We start from the raw sequence: 20,674 nt of genomic DNA, 5'->3' as shown, positions 1-20,674 counted from the left end.
TATTTTTCCCCAAAAAAGTAGGAGGTGTGGTTGTCTGGCTAAAATAAGTAGTAGTAAATAATGGGTTGGAGAGATCTGAGGTTTACCTTGTGAGGATAAGTATTGTGGGATTGCTGGGCTATGAGGATGGCCCATTTGAAACTAAGGACAACATCTGCCCTGTTGCATCAATGCTTTCTTGCAGTGCTAGGCTGCTCAGCACCACTAGCCCTCACAGTGGAGACTGCCCTATTCTGAAATACATTATTAAGGTAATGGACCAAGCATGCTAACTGTAATGGATGCGCTCTGAAATAGCAGAGGTGCTGTATCGTTAAAATGAGCATTTTTTCATTTACTGAACTATTCCTTAAACAAATATGTACATACTTGAAAAATGAATGATGTTTGATTTTAAAGTATCGAGCACATAAGCTATTTGAGGACATAATTATTCACAGAAGCAACTTCTTTATATGTGAATTATGCAGTCTAAATAGTACCACTGGGCTTCATCCCAACAGTTCAGGGTGGTCTTTGGCCATACTGAGTTCAACCAAATAGTCCCTGGTGAGCTGAAAACTGGAGTCACATCCCATGAGCATTTAACTTCTATTAGATTAATGATTCGTATTAGATGTATTTTTTTAATGTAAGAAAAACATTAAAAGAGAGTGAGCAATTGTGTCTGATTCTTCAGTCATAAAAGAGCATATTGCCCATAGATGGGAGAGTGGCCCTGCTATTGTAACACCTGGTTTTAATGTTTGACTGCCTCCCATCATGCAACCATCTTGCAACACATTTGATTATAGTTGTTAAAGACATGAATTTAATATATATCATGGCCATAAATGCAGATAACTATGTCATCTGGCACTAACTAAAGAAACAGCCATCTTTTCCAATGCTGAAGAGGAAACAGTGTGTTGGAATTACTGAGAAATGGAATTACCAGATTCCTACATGGCACCTTCCCAAGGTGAACTATAACAATGAAGACTTCTGTCTTAGTTTGTGATTCGTAAATTAGAGAAAATAAAAGTAGCTACCTCAAAGAGTTCCTGTGAGGATTAATTGAGCTAATGCATACCAAGTATTGATAAGGCTTTAAAGGGTAATTTTGACTTTTCCTTTTAGAATCTGATCCCATATACTGGATGACACAGCACCACAGTAAGGGGCACTGCTTCCTGCCACTTCCGGTGAAATTTCACCACAATCTGAGAAAAGCTAGGTGTTTCAGTATTGGTGATGTAGGCAGGGGATATGGAGAGAGAACTGGAAAGACAGAGATCTCAAGCAAGGATTCATGATGATAGAATCTGTCTTCTGTGCTCTGTGAACATACTTATTTCTTCCTTTTATAGGATAGTTCATCTAATATTTACTCGAGCAATGGATAAAGCCTGTAAATGGACACATAAAAATGGACATTGAAAGTCTCGAGGGCTGAATATGTATTTGTACCTTGAATTGAAATGTGGGACTCAGTAGTGAGGTGCATTTTATGTTTATTATTGAAATTATTATTAATTTCATGAATTAAAAATGTTTTGTCCCCAGGAAATATCATAGTAACATTAAAATATATCGTTTTAAAGATTTCTAAAAGCTGCAGACTCCCATCATAGTGAATGGTGATATTAGCATACAAATAAATGACTACAGAGTACATTGGGCAATGTTTAAGCCTACACTTTTCCTGATATCACAAATGACCTACATTTCAGAGAGCACATTTTGCTGTCCAACGGAAAGAACACAAGTCTCTTGTCTCATATCCATGAGTTAAATGAGAAGGCAGTTTTGGAATCTCCATTGGATAGGATAGAACCTTGTATAATTAGACAACACAAGAAACCTCATATGTGCAATATAATAAGAACATAAGGGTGCATGTACTATTACAAAAAGAACATTTAACACCCTGTGAGGGTTCCAAGCTCTCAGCAATGATTAACTAAGGAGAACCCTCACCAATAATCTCTTAAGTGTAAAACATGTTTTTTCTCTGGTCTATCCTATTTTATAAATACACTGTGGGTCCTAAGTTAGACTCTGGGAGGTCCCTGATCTTTAACTGCTTAATAACTTTAGATACTGACTCTGCAGTTCCTCCCAGGCTCAGGTACACTGACTCTCTTATTTGAAGAGGGTAGTTAAAACAACTACCTCTTCACAAGGCTTACTTTCCTAAGTCTGATATTTTGGGTGTGAGTTTATAGTAGATCAGGATTTTATGAGAATGGCAACAGAATGGTCAGCTCCTCCAAATTCCCATGTTTCCTCCCCTTGAGCTTGAGTTCAAGGGAAAGTGCACAGTTACGCTTTGCATGGAATTCCAGTGTATGCTTGGAACAGAAATTAGTCTGGATATAGGGAAAAGATTATTAATGCTATAATGCTTGGGTGACAATGAATGGTAGTAGCACATTTTAAATTTGATAAGGCTTTAAAATCAGGTTGAAGGTGTAAATCAAGAATAGCCCAAGTTACCTCTGAAAACATTTAAATCGCTCTTAAAGTTACTATATGCATGATCAATATTTATGTATAAAGCTTGAAATGGACCTTTTATCTCTTACTAAGTTTAACATCAGGAGTGTCTCCCCCAGCACAGGAGCAGGTACTGTTTCTTCATTTGGGTACCAGAAGAAGTTCTAATACTAGGCTCATGTTTAGGAGATATCTGTAGTCTTTCTTCAAAAACTAGACTCAGACTCAGGGCTATGAGATGCTTATATTGACAGGCACATTGTACCTTAGACCAGCTAAGGAGTCAGCAGTCATGTCTGCCATCTTAAGCATGCTTTGTTCTCACTGGGTGCAGGAAAGCAGAATCCTTACACTATTTAAATTGTTTTCTCTCTCCCCTTCCCTCTTTCCCCCTCTTTGTTCCCTCTGTCACAAACTTTTCTTCCTTTCTCAAGCACCCTTCACTCTTTTCATCTGAAAATCTGCAAGTCTCTTTTTGAAGAAAACTCATGGTTGGGTAGTTGGGTTTTTTAATTAGAGAAACTGTTTTTTTTGTTACTTATAATGGGAGGGAGGTAAATATAAAGGAAGTTACTCAAAAGAAAGCAGGTGATAAAGCATAATGGAATGATAAATTGAAGTCGAAGAGGGAAAAACAACAGCGAGAAGATGGGAATGACAAAATAAACTTCATTTCTTGAAATAGTGAGAGTGCTTTGGAAAATCCAGAGCCCTATTCAAATGCTAGGTGTAGTCTGCCTGAGATTGACTTTGTGACTGGAGAAGGCCTTTGTGAAAATTACAGTGTACCAAATTTTTTTTTCAGTTATTTCGCTGTGGTAAAATACATATAACATAAAACGTACCACCTTAAACCATTGTTAGGTGTACAGTTCGGTGGTATTAAATATATTCATAATGTTGTGCAACCATCACCACCATTCACCTCCACAATTCTTTTCATCTCTTAACACTGAAATTCTATACCCATTAAACAATAACTCCCCATTCCTCCCTCTCCAAGGCTCCTGGTCACCACCACCTTAGTTTCTGTATCTCTGTAGCTATGATTTGGACTACTCTAAGTACATCATGTAAGTGGAATCATACAGTCATTTGTCTTTTTGAGGCTGGCTTATTTTGTGTAATGTCCTCAGGATTCAACCATGCTGTGGTATGTGTCAGAATTATTCCTTTTTAAGAATGAATAACAGTCTATGGTATGTATACTCCATATTCTGCTTATCCATTCATCTATTGATAAACATCTGGATTGCTTCCACATTTTAGTTATTGTGAATAATGCTGTTATAAACATGGTTGTACAAATATCTCTTTGATACTCTGCTTTCAATTCTTTTGGGTATATTCCCAGAAGCAGAATTGCTGGATCATATGGTAATTCCATTTTTAATTTTTTGAGTAACAGCCATACTGTTTTCCACAGTAGCTGTACTATTTTATATTCCCACTGACATTGCACAGGGGTTCCAATTTCTCCACATCCTTGTCAAAACTTATTTTCTGTTTTTTTTTTTTGCGGTACGCGGGCCTCTCACCGTTGCGGCCTCTCCCGTTGCGGAGCACAGGCTCCAGACGTGCAGGCTCAGCGGCCATGGCTCACGGGTCCAGTCGCTCCGCGGCATGTGGGATCTTCCCGGACCAGCGCACGAACCCGTGTCCCCTGCATTGGCAGGCGGATTCTCAACCACTGCGCCACCAGGGAAGCCCTATTTTCTGTTTTTTGATACTAGCCATCCTAAATGGTTATGAGGTAGTATGTATCAAATTTTGAGTCTCATCCCCCGACTCCCACATGTAAAGTGATCATCAGGTTAAAAAATCCCTTGGTAAATTTCCAGTTAGAATAACAGAATATGGCAAATTCTTAATAATTTTATCTTCAGAAAAACTGCTGCTTCTCAGGTCAAGAAAAGTAAATTGTATGGCATTTTTGTAGTGATGCTTCAATTAACCAAAATTGAGCCTCTGCTAAATGTCAGGCACTAGCTAGGCGTTTATGATACAAAGATGTTCTTATGGCACTCACAGTTGGAAAGGTATTAGATAGTGTGTTTTTCTTCTAGAAAGTTCAGATGAAATTGAAACCTGCTTTGAGTTAGAGGAACCAGAGTGTTTCTTAATAAACAATCTTGTGAAAACAGACCAGTGAAACATCTAATTTCAAAGAACACTAAAGTAGTAATTAAAGCAGGTGGGAGATCATTAATACCTACATGGCATTTGGATTACTATGAATACTGTACTAAACCAGAATGACTGGAGTAAGACAAAAGTTAATCTTTCAATCTGCTAAGGGAGTTTTTTCCCAAAGATGGTTAAATTGAGGATATTTAGAATATAAATAATATAATACTCAAATTAGAGCTTAAACATTAAACATTTTTAAATTAGTGGTAATTAAATATGGAAGACAGTGTCAAAATGATTATAGATACAGATAATTTTTATGACTAATATTGAAATGAAAATTCTGAGATCAATTATATTAGGTTATTGTTGATCTGTTGGGATAAAACTTGAAAATCGGGTATAAATCATGTTGTTAAAAAGATAGATATATAATATTTTGATCAGCCAGGTGTATATATTTTAATAGGAAAAGGACAGAGTTTGACAGAGTTCTGGAATGATTTTTCATCTGTTTTAAATGGATTTATGTCCTAGAGTGTGGTGGTAAATATTTAATAACCAGCTCACTCACTTTTTTTAGGAAAAAAAAAAAGCTCTGATTTGTGACATTTGTCAATTTCCATAGTGTATATTCTCCCATCATGGCTGATTTCAGGCCACCAGTGGAATGTCATTGAATGTGGAGTTGAGGAAGAATACACATCATAGGCTCTCCCAAGCCAGTGTGAGCTAGCTCAAGCACACCTCTGCTCATGTCTAAAATTACATCAGAAGTCAAAAGTGACTTGGTGAAAAACATTACAATCCAAATAAACCTAATAGTGCAATCTAATCTATCAGTCAACAAACTTCAAAGTCAGAGAAGTTCAATTTATAAATTTAAAAAGTACCAAAAAAGTACTTTAAAAAGTACCAAAAAAGTACTTTAAAAAGTACCAAAATAAGATATTTAGATAACTTTGAACAAAAAGAAACAATAATTACCTAAAGATGCAATCTCATTTCTTGTCACTTCATTTGGAATACTTACATCATAATTAATTCCAACAAACATTTATAGAGCCTTTACTCAGTGCTAGAAACTCTTCCAAGCATTTTATGTATATCAATTAATTTAATCTTCAAAACAAATCTGTTTTTTTATAAAAGATTAAACTGAAGCATACAGAGCCATTTGTTTAAGGTCACATCATTAGTAAATGATAGTAAGGGATTAAAAAAAAAAGCATAGTCTATCTCCAGGGTACCTGCCTTTAACTACTGCTCATACAGCCTCTAAAATTATCTAGAAGTAAGGCTGCAAGAAAGACTTCATGCAAGTCTGGAGTTACAAAGTGAAAGACCATACAGACTGGAAATATAGTCTGAAAAAATAAAAGTATGAAACAATGAGTTAGGAGAACAATAAACATCACCAATAAAGGCCTTCCTTAATTTCTCGTCCTCTGTAAAAGAAAGTCACCATCAAGAAATTACTGAGTGGAAATTTAGAGTTTATTACAATAATATCTTTTATGCAATGAAAAAATTACTATATGGAAATCATTGTTACAGGGGAACTTTGAGTGAAAAATTGCGGATGTATAATTTGTTAACCAAGACTTTAATTTGAATCTCTGTAAGAGAAAATAAAGAAATGAAGATAATAATTAGGCAATACTTCAAAAGAGAAACCAACTGGTTTCAGAAAGTTGGTGAAATTTCTTATTGTTTTCATTGTAGGGATTAGCCATTTTTTTCCCCAGAATCATTAAGTAATGCTGGGGCTGAATTGTCCTGTGATTTAATCTGCTGGTGTAAATCCTTTTCATCTAATCTCATAATTAAAACCGATAAGGAAGAACTTCTTGTTTATATACAAGATGTGAAATCCTTCAAATTCATAACTGAGATGTAATTTTTCTTCTTTCTTCAAAGTTAGAAAGTTAGAGCTTCAGATTTGGTCTAAGCATGAAGATGGGCTTTCCAGATTTCTGGAAAACTGAATTAAGAGCAGTGGTTCAGGGAAACCTGAGCAAAGACTCCTAATGAGAGTGTTGCTGGGAAAACTCCACATAATTCAGAAATCAGGACAGCCCAATGTTTATAAACATGTCTTAAACAGGACCACATGGATGATTAGTGTAAGATATTCTGGAATGATGATGTAAGCATGACTACAAAAGGGCAATGGCCCAGCAAGAAATCCTTTTATTTCTCAAGATCTTCCTTGTAAGGAGAATATCACTTCCTTGCTGCTTCCTCTTAAGGAAACCAAGGGAAAATCACTCCCCAGATACACTGCATTTGCTTTTGCTTTGTTGGCCTGCTTATTTCCATTCTTAAGTTCTGTATCCTTGGCTAAGGGTTAAATCTTAGAGAGGGATTTTATGTTATGTATGTGATTTCTTTTTGTCGATCCCAAACTTATCCACAACTGGAAACTGTATTTATGTGAGGTTGAGCAATTGTATTATGAAGTAAAATCAGTTAATGTATGTTAGTGACACTTTGTAAACCATAAAAAGTCACACAAATACTTTCCTTCCCCATGTTTTTAAGGAGTAGACAATAGGAGAAACACGTGTCTGGGATACATATGCTCTTTACTCCCTGTGGCTGCTGCATTTTATGTTAAGGAGTATGATCCTGGCTTATTGCTGTTTATTAATGGGGCATTTATATGGCCTTGCTAGGTTACGGGAGATTAGGATAGTCATAGGGCATGATTTACAAACCTGGCTTTGTATATTAAGGAGTGTTTATTAATATATCTAGTATGTGTACAGAAGAAGCTAGGTGGAGCTGGCTTTTCTCTAGAGATCAGTTTTATACGTAATAAGTGTAGTACAAATAAGAATGTTCATTTATCCTAGGGGGATTCAGAGGCCTGATTTATGAGACCTTCGTCCACCTAGCAACCAAGAAGAACAACCGGTGGACCTAGGATGGAAGACATCAGTTGCCTAATGAAACAACAATCAAATGAACTCCAGAAACAACTGAAAGAGACTTTGAAGAAAATTATTAGATGCTGCCTATAATTCAAAATATATAGTGAGTAATAGGGAGCAGACATAGTTCAGTTTAACCATTAAAGAAACTCAGGGAAGAAGTATCAGTATCAAGAAAGAAATCCAAGGAGACATTGCCAATGAGTCTTACATAGCCATTGGTGGAGAGAGAATCCTGCAAACAATAACCCAAATGGGTCATAATGCTGCAGTTGGCCTCCTTAGCTGGTGCTCAATAATCAATAATCTCAAGGGAAGACAGGGTCAACTTCACTTTCTTTCATCCAGTAAATAATTATTGAAAGGTTGAAGGCTGACCTGTGAATAGTTTATTGGCTGACTAATTCAGCAAACAATATTAAGAGCCTACTATAAGTGAGGCTCTGTGCTGGGCACATTTTCATGACCTCCATAACGGTTGCATAAAAAAGATTTAAACTGCTGCACTTCAGAAGTAGCAGTAGCTGCTGTAACATCAACAAACAATTGGGCTCCATCTTTTCTACAGACCTTGGTGCATATCTCTATTATAGCACTTACTATATTGTTTAGTAACTTGTTCTTCTTTTATATGTTTCCCCAACTGAAACTTTTCCTGTAGAGCTGGAATATCTTTATGCATCTTTTAACCACCCCCATGGTCAACACAGATGCTTGTCGAATAAATGAATAAGGGGGTTAACCCAAATTCTCAGTGGACAATACAGCAAAATAAATAAAAATGTTACAGTTTTAATCTAATCTTTAAATTTCTAGGAAAGAGTGGATTTAGGGAAAGTGTTAAATGAGTAAATTATGCAATATGATCGTATATGTTAATTAACATTTGTCCTTTATACCAAGTATCCCTCCTCTGTGATGTTCTAATTGTCTATACATCTATCTCTGCCCTCACCACATTCTGGAGTAATTATTTATGTGTCTGTCTTCCCAGTATTTTAAAGAAAGAGTAAGCCCCACTGAGGTGGTAAACGTGTATTATTCATCTTTGTATCCCCAAGGTTTATCACAGTCCTTGGCACACAGACCATCCTCAACAGATGTGTAAGGAATGAATGAATATGTGGTGACTCTTCCTGAGCTTATTCATGATAGAAGGCAATGTACTGAAAATAATAAAAAGTGAGGCAATTCCATTTGTATGCTTCCACAAAATAGAAGCTATCAGTTTATAAGAATTACACCTTATTATGTAGTTTATATTGGCATTTTCATACCAGATTATGACCATCTGGTGAAAATTCATCTTGTTATACTGTAGGAGACTTTTATTTATTTCCTCTTTTGAAAAGCTATTTTTAGCTAAAAGTGACTGATTAGTCTTTGGAATGGTCTGATACCATTTCTACTTTAACATGAAGTATCTTTTTGGAGCAAGGGACTTTTAATCTCAGATTTCTGGTTCCCTTGCCCCCAGCTCAAATAAAATAAAACAAAAACCTATTCAACCACCAGTCTTTTCCTTTTCAGTAAATGATATAATTGTTTGCTAAGAACAAAAATCCAGGAGTCATCCTTGAATATTTTCCTTTCTTCTTCTACTTACCGGGCCCATTTTCCCAGCCCATTAATGACTGCCAACGCCAATCAATTAGCAGGTCCTGTGGTTCAGATTCCAAAATATATTCTGAATCTCTCAGCTTTTGCCACTTCTTTACCATCAAGGTCTTGCCTTAACTATTGCAATAGCCTTCTAACTGGTCTCATTACTTGACAGGACAGCGGCTGAAAGCTTTGAAATCCACCGAAATCCACCAATGGTTTGCCTCTGAACGTAAAGTAAAAGCCAACCTCTGCACCATGTCCTCAGTGCCCTACTTGATCTAGCCTCCACCAAACCCTTTATCTTTCCCTCCTACTACCTGTCCCTCTTTATTCCACCTCCAGACCCCAGGCCTTCTTGCTCTCACTGGAACATGCCTGCTTAGTCCATACTCATGGCTGTTATTTTTGCTGTTCTTTCTTCCTGGAATACTCTTCTCATGGATCTCCACAAGGTGATTACTCACTATACAACTATCTCTCATTTCTTTAAGGAGGCCTCTTTAAAACAGCATCCCTGCCCCTGTTAATTTCTATCCCATTTCTCTGCTTTAGTTTCTTAGTAAGAAATGAAACTCCTCATTTCCTCGTGTTGTATTTTTTAATGTCTGTCATCCCTACTAGAAAGAGGTCAGGGTTTGTATCTGCTTTGTCCACTGTTGTATCCCCAGAGTCTTGAATGGTAGATGCTTACTAAATATTTTTGGAATAATTCAAGCCTAATTCAGTGAAGGAAGTGTGCTCATTTTACATGTAGACCAGGCTGGTGATTGTTATGGGCAATATACCAGATGTACTGAGACCATGAACTCAGGCCTCGTTGTCCATTCAAGGCTTATAGGAAAATGAACATATCATATTCCATACAATTCAGACTGGAGCAGTATTAGTATCCTGTGGGAGAAGGCCAATTTAGTCTACTAACAATTTGAGGAAACCTAATTTGTTCCATTAACGGTCTATCGAAAAAAATCTTTCCTTCAATATTATTAGATACATAATCATGTTTACGTTATCTTGGGGAATTTGAGAGATGGGGAACAAGTCATCTGCTGGGTTTCTATGCCATTACATGTTATATATTGCTCCAGGAGATTGCTTAATTACATTAATAAACATTATTTGAGCACTGACCTTTTTATGCCTCCAAATGTTTGTGCATGACCCAGGAATTTTCCAAAGTCAATATGAAACATGTGGCCTGACTTCGTCAGCATGATGTTGTCATTGTGACGGTCACAGACTCCCAGGATGAACGTTACCACACACCAGCCAGCACAGGAATAAAAAAAGTTCCTCAAGGCCTAATCGGTTGAAAAATAATAACACAACAGTTACACACACAAGAAATGAGCAAATGCAGAGGTAACGGTAAAAGTATGATAAAAAGCAAAATTATATAATCAAGAACCAATTCTACATCTCAGTTGAGTGGATCTGATTAAATGCTTGGTTCTTGATATGCTACAGAAGAACATGAAGCAATCTGTTCTTTAGCCTAATGAGTGTTTTTGTTGAAATGGGAGAAAATAACTTTCATTCAGTTAAAGCTAATTTTCAGTTTATTAAAGAGGATTCTTAGTGTTATTTTTTAATGTCACAAAGGTACAACAGTGGATAGCTTTTTTCAAGATAAAAGAAGGAGGAACAATATGGTCCAGTATTGCCTATTCCCATAGAAATTTAAAATATTAATTTTTGAATATTTGAAATTTTTAACACAGAAAAAACTAGATTGAGATATCTGTAACACTTTATGTTTATCCTACAAATACGTCATCCAGTTAATGCCCCAAAAGGTTTTGGTACAGTATATACCAGTGAACGCTTGTCCGGGTAGAAGCAGATTCCACTAAGTTAGTTGTGGTTTATGTTTCTTTAATGGACAGAGGTTTCTTGCCAAAATTACTCTTTTTTCAAAAAAACTGTCTCCTGGGTATTCATCGTTTTGATTGATGATGCAACGATGAGTGTAAGCACGAGTGACTGGCTGGGCCACAGGTATGGGCCTCCTCAACTAGCGAGTGGAAGACCACGTGGCTGGAATACATGCCAGGACACCTTATTTCCAGGTATCCCAGGTGCCTGAGCAAGTCTTTAATTTGTCTGTCTAGATTTTCTCTACTTATAAAGTGAAGATAATAAAATATGTCCTTCACATGGTGGTTAAGAACATCAAATGTACATGGAAACACCCCAAACAATATAACCCCAGGGGTTTGTACCTAACTCAAGTTACAATTTGGGGAACTGGCTAAAAAATAGATTTCTAGATAATCTCATCTAATTCCCTGTTACTTGGCCTCCAAAACCTGTATTTTGCTCTATTCCAATCTCACAGAAGTCTGGAGTAGATGAACTCTTGGATCTCTCTTTCATGGCCCAGGCCAGCTAGGGTGACCAAGCCTTCCAGTTTGCCCAGGACTGAGGAGTTTCCTAGAATTAGGGAAGTTTAGTGCTCAGGACAGTTCTGAGCAAATCTAATGCTGGCCCATATTGCATCTTTGTGTGAATTAGCATAAAGGTGCCCCTGCCTCTGGGGCAGCTGTACCAGTTCATGCCTTGGCAAGTGAAACAAGGCCTGGCTGTAGTCAACTCATCCCCTAATCTGGAAGCCCTGGTAGAGGGTGGAACCTGTACGATTGTAGACTGCAGGCTAGATGCCAGGGTAAAGTGGGAAAAAATGTTGGCAGTCAAATGGAATAGTATACATTTTGTAAAGTTCTGAGATACAAAAAAATAAAAACTCTATTAGGCATTCTGCAAACATTGAAAGAATGAGGCATGAAAAAACAGAACTTGGAAGAAGAAATATATTGCAATGGAAGGAGGGAGATTTATAGAAATTATAGGTTGTGTACAAATAGGCACAGGTAATATGAAGGAGGTAGTTTTCAGGAGCATCATCTCAGGTGAGATTGCTGTAAGGGAAGCCGCTGAGCAAAGAGAGTCTTTACTGATAGCCCAGAATTCTACCCAGAGGGAAAACCAGACACAGAAATTGTTATCTAGGTAATATACCACTTAAACTGTGTCATTATTACTATGCTGATGACTGAATGAATTAGACCTCAAGATGTACTTAATTTACTTTTTCATAAATCAGAATATCTAATGAGCCAGAGTATATCCTTATTTAAGTACATTATTTAAAATTTGCTGCAGAAGGACAAACCTTTTCATAATCCACCTTTAAATGGTTGTGCTGACTGAACCATTTTTTGATTGTATTTTCTTTCAGTGGTCCTATCAGTCCAGAATGGCGATGGATTTTCGCGAGGGTTATAGCATCGGGCACCATCTGCACCAATCCTGGTTGATAAAAAAGAGATTATGGAAATACTTCTTTCTTTACAGGATGAGGGATACTTAGGAAAGGCATCTTGATATAGGTAACAACATCAATAGTTGCCAGCACTACTTGGATTACCCTTTTTATTTCCCAATCTTCTTCTCTGAAGGAGTCTTACCTAGATAGTATTTCTTCTAATTTTTCCTAAATCCTAGGGAGCGATGAGGCTACTTGTGTTTGGATCAGATGTATCAGAGCAGCTTTAACATTTTTTCTAGAACTACAGTAGAGAGCAAATCTAGATGGTCTCCCAGCGACCCCACTGAGTCAATAGAGCAGTGAATTAATTAACATATGGCTTGTGCATTCATTTACAGTTTAAGGGAGGACATTCAAACTTGTGTAACAAGCATATTTATAATGTAAGTGAATCAAATACAACCTCCGTGATGAATATTTGAAATATATTATAAAAATCAATGTTCAGGTTAATAAAAGCTTCACTGTTCAACGTTTCATTTCTAGGAGTGAACAGAGTAACTCTGCAGTGAACATGTACAGAATCACCTGCTTCTTCCTTCTCAGTCTGCATTAAAGTGAAACTATGATAACAATCTTTTTAAGGGAGCATATATTGATTGAACTTCAATAGGAGTTTTGCCCCACTAGCCATGCATCCATCAAGGCTTCTTTTCATTGTGTTCCTAAGGTTATTGGAATGTAAATATTTTCAAGCCTTCTGATTTTTATTCTGTACAGAACAGCAATTTAAATCCAGTATTTAAAATTCTCCCAGGACTAATGTCCACAAAACAACCTGTAATGCACAGTTCTGTAAATAAAGTCATTGAAAGAAATTAAATTCTAGAATTTCTGATTTCCACAATCTTGACAACTGCAAGAGTTGCAAACACAAATTCCCAAAGGGACCAGGGACATAAATGTAACTATATGAAAAGAGAAATGAGTAGATGGAATTGAAGAATTCCACTGAGGTTGGTGTTGTATTCAATTTCTGAAGAAAAAGTAATCCATGTGACACCAAAAAGCTCAGCTTGGTTCATCTAAGGTTTATTCTTACCCTTTCAACATATTAGGATTTGGAAGAATTAGGTCATTTATGTGAGAAAAGGGAGAGAAAAACTCAAGGAATAATGATCTCAGAGTAGCAGTAATAAAAGACTTTTAGGAACTAGAACTTTAGAAGGAGTTCGGGAGTGGGATACTTGGCATGGGAACAAGGGCCCTATTATCAGAATCAAAATAATTGGGCAGTATGACTTGTAACAGTAGTCCCGAAGTATCCAATTGCAAGTTAAGCTAAGTAGGAGGTGCTTCCATGATTAGTTTCCAAAATCTTGAGTCACAGTTGGCTGGGGTACTGAGCCTCGCAGTGGGACCTCAGGAACTGGAGGGCCAGGCAATGACAGTTTCTCTTTTGAGATGATGGGTTTAAACTGGAGTTCTGTCTGAATTAAAAAAGAAAAAAAAAAAAGACAACATAGTTCTAGGTCCCCTTTCCAGTTCTATGGTATTTTTATCCCTTTGTTTATGCAGATGCATCTGCTATAATTCATACTAATTAATTTAATGAAATGCTAAGTGGCAATGGCCCCATGTAAAAAAAAATTATATGATATCCTAGAAATTATTTCTTCAATTTAGCATGATTGTAATTAAGTACAACTTTTACCTCTGACGTTTGAGTAATTATTAGGGTGGATCTTCAACATTATTTTCATTGAAAATGTGTATAAATGTAATTATATTTCCATATTAGTCGCTTGGCTTTTATCAAGGAAGAGAAATGCTGAAGTGTGCTCAAAGTTTGCATGAATGGTCATCTTTGATTGTTGATATTACACTTTACTCAAAAGTCTTTTAGAAACTGAATGCATGTTTATAATGTATTTAGAATTTTCAGAACTCCTTTAAGCATTTGCAACTTTGTAAATTTTGTGTTAATAGGCAACAATTATAATTTTTTGAATGAGTAGACTTTTCTATTATCAGCTTAGAAAAAGAGAAAAAAATATGAGTTAATCATTAATGTAACTAACCCTTAAGGACACACAAAAGGATATTACATTTAACATTTGAGTTGTCAAGAGTCCTAATTAATATCTAGAAGGACATTATGCTTTACATAAATCATTTTGGCTTTATTGTTTTTGAAAATAATTCTTTGTAAAAAAAGAAGAATGACCAGGTTTAGTTCTTTGTAATCTAAAATGAAAGCTGTGGCAACTCTGGGGGCATATTACTGATGAATGCATGAGATAAATAATGTAAGTCAACCAGCTTTCTAATCTATACCGACCTTGGCCTTTTCCTGTGGATAGACATCTATAAATGATCATTTGCATATCCAGGCCCTCCTGCAGCCAAATATTGTCCATCACATGAATAATCTGCAGAACAAGCATATCCTGACGAAGATCATCGCCAGCCTGTTAAAAACAAAATTATAGACTCCGGGTTTCTCCTTGAATTCCATTAAAAGCTTTCAAATATGGTATATGTCATTTCCTTCCTTGAATAATTTTCCAGCCTGACTTAGGGTGGTTTCAATTGTTTTATTAGCACTAAGAATACCTTGTGTTTCTGATAGAAGATCAAAGAAAATGAGAACTTTCTTTTAAATGATTACAGAAGCTTTAGCCATTAAATTAGAAGCTGCTTTGAATGTTGTTCCCTGATAATAATCTTTCAATTTATTATCCATGTGCAATGTCTTAACCTCAAAGTCTGGTGAGGAGAGGTTGGATGAATGTTTATGCAAATTTCAAACTCAGCCAAGTGAAATCTCTTTCTAAGGGAAACATTATTTGATGTGCCATAAATTTATGCACAGATATACAGTTAGACTACCAAGAGCTTCTTGACTGGGAGTATAAATAGCACACATATAATTCATCAGACTTTGAATCATTGACTTCTCTTGTTATGAAGGCAGTTAAGAAGTTTTCAGAGTGAACAGCCTTTGATAATAATAAGAAATGATAAAGGGGTGTTTTTCTAGCATAGGTGAAGGACATGGAATATGTCCAAAGGGGAAGGACAATTCTATGCTTTTAACTAATAAGAGGCTTGGTTTTGAAAATGCTTTCTAAATTATACGCAGAAAACTATGCTAAGATGAGATTTTGTGTTCTTCTTTTTTCTTCACCAAAAATGCAGTGCCCGGGGAACATTAATGCTTGAGGTTTACATAGATCACAGCAAAAGTATAGTTGTGTTAATCATTATCTTCAAAACTAGTCAGAATCTAAAAAAATTCCACTCTGAGACCTTGTTGTCTGGTTTGGCTGAATAACTTATCAAATTTAACTGAACGACTGGCAAATGCTTACTTTTTACTTACAGCTCCTTTTTCTGTCCCTTTTTCCTACTTGACTTTTACTCTTAACCTTTTACTCTATTGTTCCACGGGATTCATGACAAAGACTGATATGGCCCTTATTTATATTTTATTTAAAAAGAAGACAACAACGCAAATTACTAAAATAAGCAAGTGCTTACAGATAAGAATTTTATGCTAAATCATATCATTTGAGTTTCAGCTAATTTTGATTCGCACTTAGTATCTAGACCAAAGGAAGACTCTCCCCCCTAGGAACTTTACCATAATTCTGCTTTCTGTATTACTCAAAAGTGATTGCATTATTTCATTTATTGAAACATACCTCCCGGAGTTTTGCACTGGAGATTCATTGGCTTTGAGCCAGTAATGTTTGATTTATTGCCAATCATAGTTTGACATGTATTATAATTCTGTAAAAATGCAGAATCAAAAATAACTGGAATCTTCTGTGCTGCTGCCAGAGGAAAAGGGCTATAATAATTTCTTTTTGTGAGTAATAAATCAATAGTTCTACCAATGGAATCAATTTGATGTTTCAGGAGGGCTACTGTACCTTAAAAATGACACTGATGTTTTTGCCCATTGGATTAGCATTAATGAAAGTAATCTTCAATGGCAAAGCATTAGATGTGAAATATGAACATGCCTACGGGACAAAAAGAAGAGAAAAATAGTGAGCAAAACAAAGCAAAAAGAACAGTTTCCTTGCAATCATGGCCCCTTGCAGAATTTGTTATATGAGCAAATGTAACACATATGAATAATTCTCACACTTTGGAACAAAGAAACATATTTATTTTAAAAAAAGACTTTAGTCTACTAACCAAAGCCTTTATTTGTAAACTAAAAATGCCAGCTTTTCGGCAGGTTGTAAATCTTCAACTACATTTTTTTCTCACTAAACAGTGATGATGTGTAGGGAGTTTAAATAAACTAAGTAGTATGGGGGTATTATGCTTATGCTAGTTAGTTAATGCCTAAAAGATGAAATCGCTATTTAAAAAAATATTTCCTTTTCATTCTTTCTGCCCTGCAGCATACTTTAAGGAAACATGCATATAGAATTAACAAAGACCTGAGTTCAAATTTGGACTCTGTAACTTATCAGCTGTAAGACCTCTGTAACTTATCAGCTGTAAGACAAGTTACTTAAATGTTTGTATCCCACTGTAAAATCGGGATAAAACTCTTACCTCACACATTCTTTTGTAATAGGTATATGAGCTAATGGATATAAAATACCTTTTACAGTGTCTGACACTAATCAGGTACTTCAAAAAGATTAACGCATTCTTTTTCACTTTTTGCTAATGAACATTTTCTTATCTTTACAAGTAACAGTACAACATATATTTCCTATTCTCGTTTCTTTCAATTTTACTTTACATTTCTATTTTCAGTTTTATGATATTGACTACTGTCCATTATTTTCCTTTTATGTGCTTACAACTGTTTGAGTGTTAAAAGGCTGTATGTCTTTAGGTTATTAGAGAGTTCATGTTGACAGCCAAGAATTAAATCAATACTAAAGAAAGGAAAAGGATACTTTCAATTCATCAACTTAGTAAAATATGACATCAATATATTTTGAAGGATCAGTTTGAATATCATTATTTCTGATAAGTCTGAAATCAGTAGAAGTTGAGAGGAAAGGATCTATTTCTTAATCTATCAACATAAATCTAACCTAATCCCTAAGCAAACAGAAACCCTTGTTTACTGAATCAATTTGAGTTTTATAGTAAAAGGATGAGGCTGCTTGTTAAGTAATGAATTCCCGCTGCAAGAATCAGTCAATCAGGGGACATATGACCTTCTGTCACGGTATTGAATTAGGAAACCCTGTATTAGGCCAGAGTCTAGTTTAGTGGTTTTCAAATTCTCCTCATTCAATTCTGGGGGCTGGGGTGGGAGAGTGATGATCTCTTCGAGGTATGCCAAGTCCAGGGAAGAGACAAAGGGCTAAGAAAGGCTGAGGGCAAGGTTTAGCCCTTCTTCTCAATTATATCACTCAGAGCTATATTGCTTTCATTGCTTAATATTTTGGTTTTCACATGCAGTATATTTTTTGAGTCATGGCAAAAATACTATACATTTGACAACTAGTATGCACAAAGCATTGACTATATGCTAATAGAAAGAGACACCATATCCACCTCTCTTAGAGCCTGCAAAAGTTGGTATGAATGTATACACGCATGCATTTCACAGCTGAATGAAGAAGCATTTGAAGAAGAGAGTCTTTCAGAGATGAGCTGAATTTGAAGATTGTGAAAGACATAGATTGGCAAACAGGTAAAAGAAAAGGTTTGCTAGGTAGAAAAAGGTAAACAAGGACACCTTAGATTAGAGTAGAAGTTAAAAGTGGATTGGGAGGGCCATAACCAAGAGACAGGAAAGAATGAATCAAAGTCTTGGAGGATATTTTATGTAAATGGTGAGATAAAAAAATCTGGAATAGAGAAAGGAAGATAAGAAAAGCTAGAATGGAGAAAGGAAGATAGAACCCCTGGTCTTGAAAAGTGAAAATTAGTGAAATAGACTTAAAACAGTTTTTAAAAAGGAAAAGAAACCTATTAGTAAATGAATTGTCTGGTCTTTACTTTCCCAGGAGGGGAGAAGGATTGCATTCAGTTATTCCCACTCTCTCATATGATCTACCCCTTAGTGAAACAGGAAATGGTCCATTGTGATTAGTGGTTCCAAGGAGAGACAGGGGTGAGAATTCTTCTTATAAAGAAAGTTTAACCAAACCTAAGACCTTTGCTCTCTGTCTTGGAGACCCATGCTTTAAAGAATGGATTGAGCCAGGCCTGAGTACTTCTCCCTAGTGTAGTGTACTGATGGTGATTAAAATAGAATGCTGACTATACATGCGGGCTTTCCTACACCCACTACATTCACGGGACTTCTCTCCAGAGTGAACTCTGATGCACGATAAGCTCGGTAATGACTTTCCCAAAATCACTGCATTTATCAGGTTTATCCCCTGATGGGCTCTCTGATGTACTGTAAGATTGGTGCTATAAACAAAGACCTTCCCATACTGACTACTACATTCATAGGACTTCTAACCAGTGTGAATTCTCTGGTATGTAATGAGGTATGAGTTTTGACTGCATCTTTTCCACATTTAGAGGGCTTTTGTTTGTGTGAAGTCTGTGATATAAAATAAGACATTTACTATACTGAACGTTTGCCATGCTGCATTCAAAAGGCTTTTCTCTGGTGTGAGTTTGCTCATAGTCAACTAGTTGAGAGGTCTGACTGAAGGCTTTTCTACACTGCCGACATGTATGTGCTTGTTCCCTGGCATGGAGGATCCAGTGTCAAATAAGACATATACTCTGACTGAAGGCCTTACTACATTCCTTACCGCTGTAAGGCTTCTCCCCAGTGTGAACTCTCTGATGGTCAGCAAGGTCTCTAATGGAACAGAAAACATTCCCACACTCGCTTGAACATGACGTTTCTCACTTGTGTGAAGTGTCTGACACTGGAAAATGGTTCTACACTGCATGAAGGCCTCACACTCATTACACTCAGAAGTCCCCTCCTCAGTACAGGCTACCTGATGAGCAATGAGCAGGGAACATGGAGTGAAGGCTTTAATACATTCGTCACCTTGATGAGGTTTCTCCCAGTGATGGAGTCTCTGGTATTTATTGAGATGGGAGGAGTGATGACAAGTCTTCCCACACTCTCACATTCATAGGGTTTGTACCCTCAGTGGGTTCTCAGATGAACCACTGGCTGAGAGGTTTGTCTGAAGGTCTTACTACACTCATGACACTCCCAGTATGGATCCTCTGATGGGCAACCAGATGTGGGCTCTGACTAGAACTCTGCTGCATTTACTGCACCTTCCTATGTGATGCACGTCCCTTCAGACCTCCTCGTTGTTCAGCAGGACTGGAGGACAGACTAACATGTTCTGCAGGTGAGAGCGTCACCCTCCACATCCGCCCTGTTCACTGCTGTACGCACAGGCACAGCTGACCAGAGCAGGTGGGACAAAGAGATGGCTCTACTTAGGGCGCTTCCCAGCCTCAGGGAAAATGCCGATGGCTGCAGGTTGCTGTAGGGAAGGAGTGTGGTCCCAGCCACAGCACTATGGGTGATGACTCCTGAACTGGTGATGCTGCCAGCATGGACTGCTCACCTGGACACTCAGAGCAACGATCCACTAGAGCTGGTGCCCCACATCACCAAGGCCTGCACAAGCCACAACGCATATGTAATATTAATTGAAAACAATCTTTCTATTCCTTAAACAACAATGACAAACCAAGAAAGCAGAAATAAAAAATAACATCTGGACTCAATGAACTATTGATATATTGTTCTTTCTACATTAAGATGCTCTGTGTTTTTGAAATGTTTCCATGTATCTTTAGCATCAATCAGTGCATACGGCTAATGATTAAAAGGTCACACAATTTTTTAAAATCAGTGATGATTTGGATTTTAGCCCAGATAGACATATCTCAGTTTACAAAATTGATGCCTTATTTTGTTATTATTCAAAATACGTCTATGCAGCATATTTGGAAAATTTGTAGGGTGTCCTTGCAGCAGCAAAATTGTAAAGGTGACAGTATTAAGCTTCTAGTAAAACTTTTTCTATTCATACTAATGGTCTGATTTTTCTCCTAATTATTAAATTTGTTTTTCTTGACTGTATTCCGACTTTAGTGAAGTAACACTTATTGTGCATGCATGAGAGTTTAACCTCTTCATTTTTAAATCTCACTTATCAATCCTCTTTATTAGAGTCTTCTACTCTTGGATTTTTGAGAAGGAATATAATAAAGCTCATGGAGAAAGAATGATTCTATGTCAGAGAAGGGTGGCTGATAGAGACTTAGGAAG

The 20,674-nt window shown here is 36.6% G+C and overlaps 1 protein-coding gene across 1 annotated transcript in view; it reads right to left on the bottom strand.

Moving 5' to 3' along the window:
• Positions 1 to 20,674, bottom strand: part of PIK3C2G (phosphatidylinositol-4-phosphate 3-kinase catalytic subunit type 2 gamma) — a gene marked incomplete at its 5' end in the record, with an annotated part of 318,729 nt that overhangs the window by 121,850 nt on the left and 176,205 nt on the right. The window contains 4 exon segments of the mRNA XM_081248761.1: positions 10,281 to 10,450; positions 12,322 to 12,458; positions 14,759 to 14,888; positions 16,356 to 16,448. Coding sequence (XP_081104887.1) covers positions 10,281 to 10,450; positions 12,322 to 12,458; positions 14,759 to 14,888; positions 16,356 to 16,448 — 530 coding nt within the window.

Source organism: Mesoplodon bidens, assembly GCF_964165515.1.
Source record: "Mesoplodon bidens genome assembly, chromosome: 11".
Lineage (NCBI taxonomy): Eukaryota > Metazoa > Chordata > Mammalia > Artiodactyla > Ziphiidae > Mesoplodon > Mesoplodon bidens.
The sequence above is the reverse complement of the archived record's forward strand: the minus strand, read 5'-3'. Positions and strand labels throughout refer to the sequence as shown.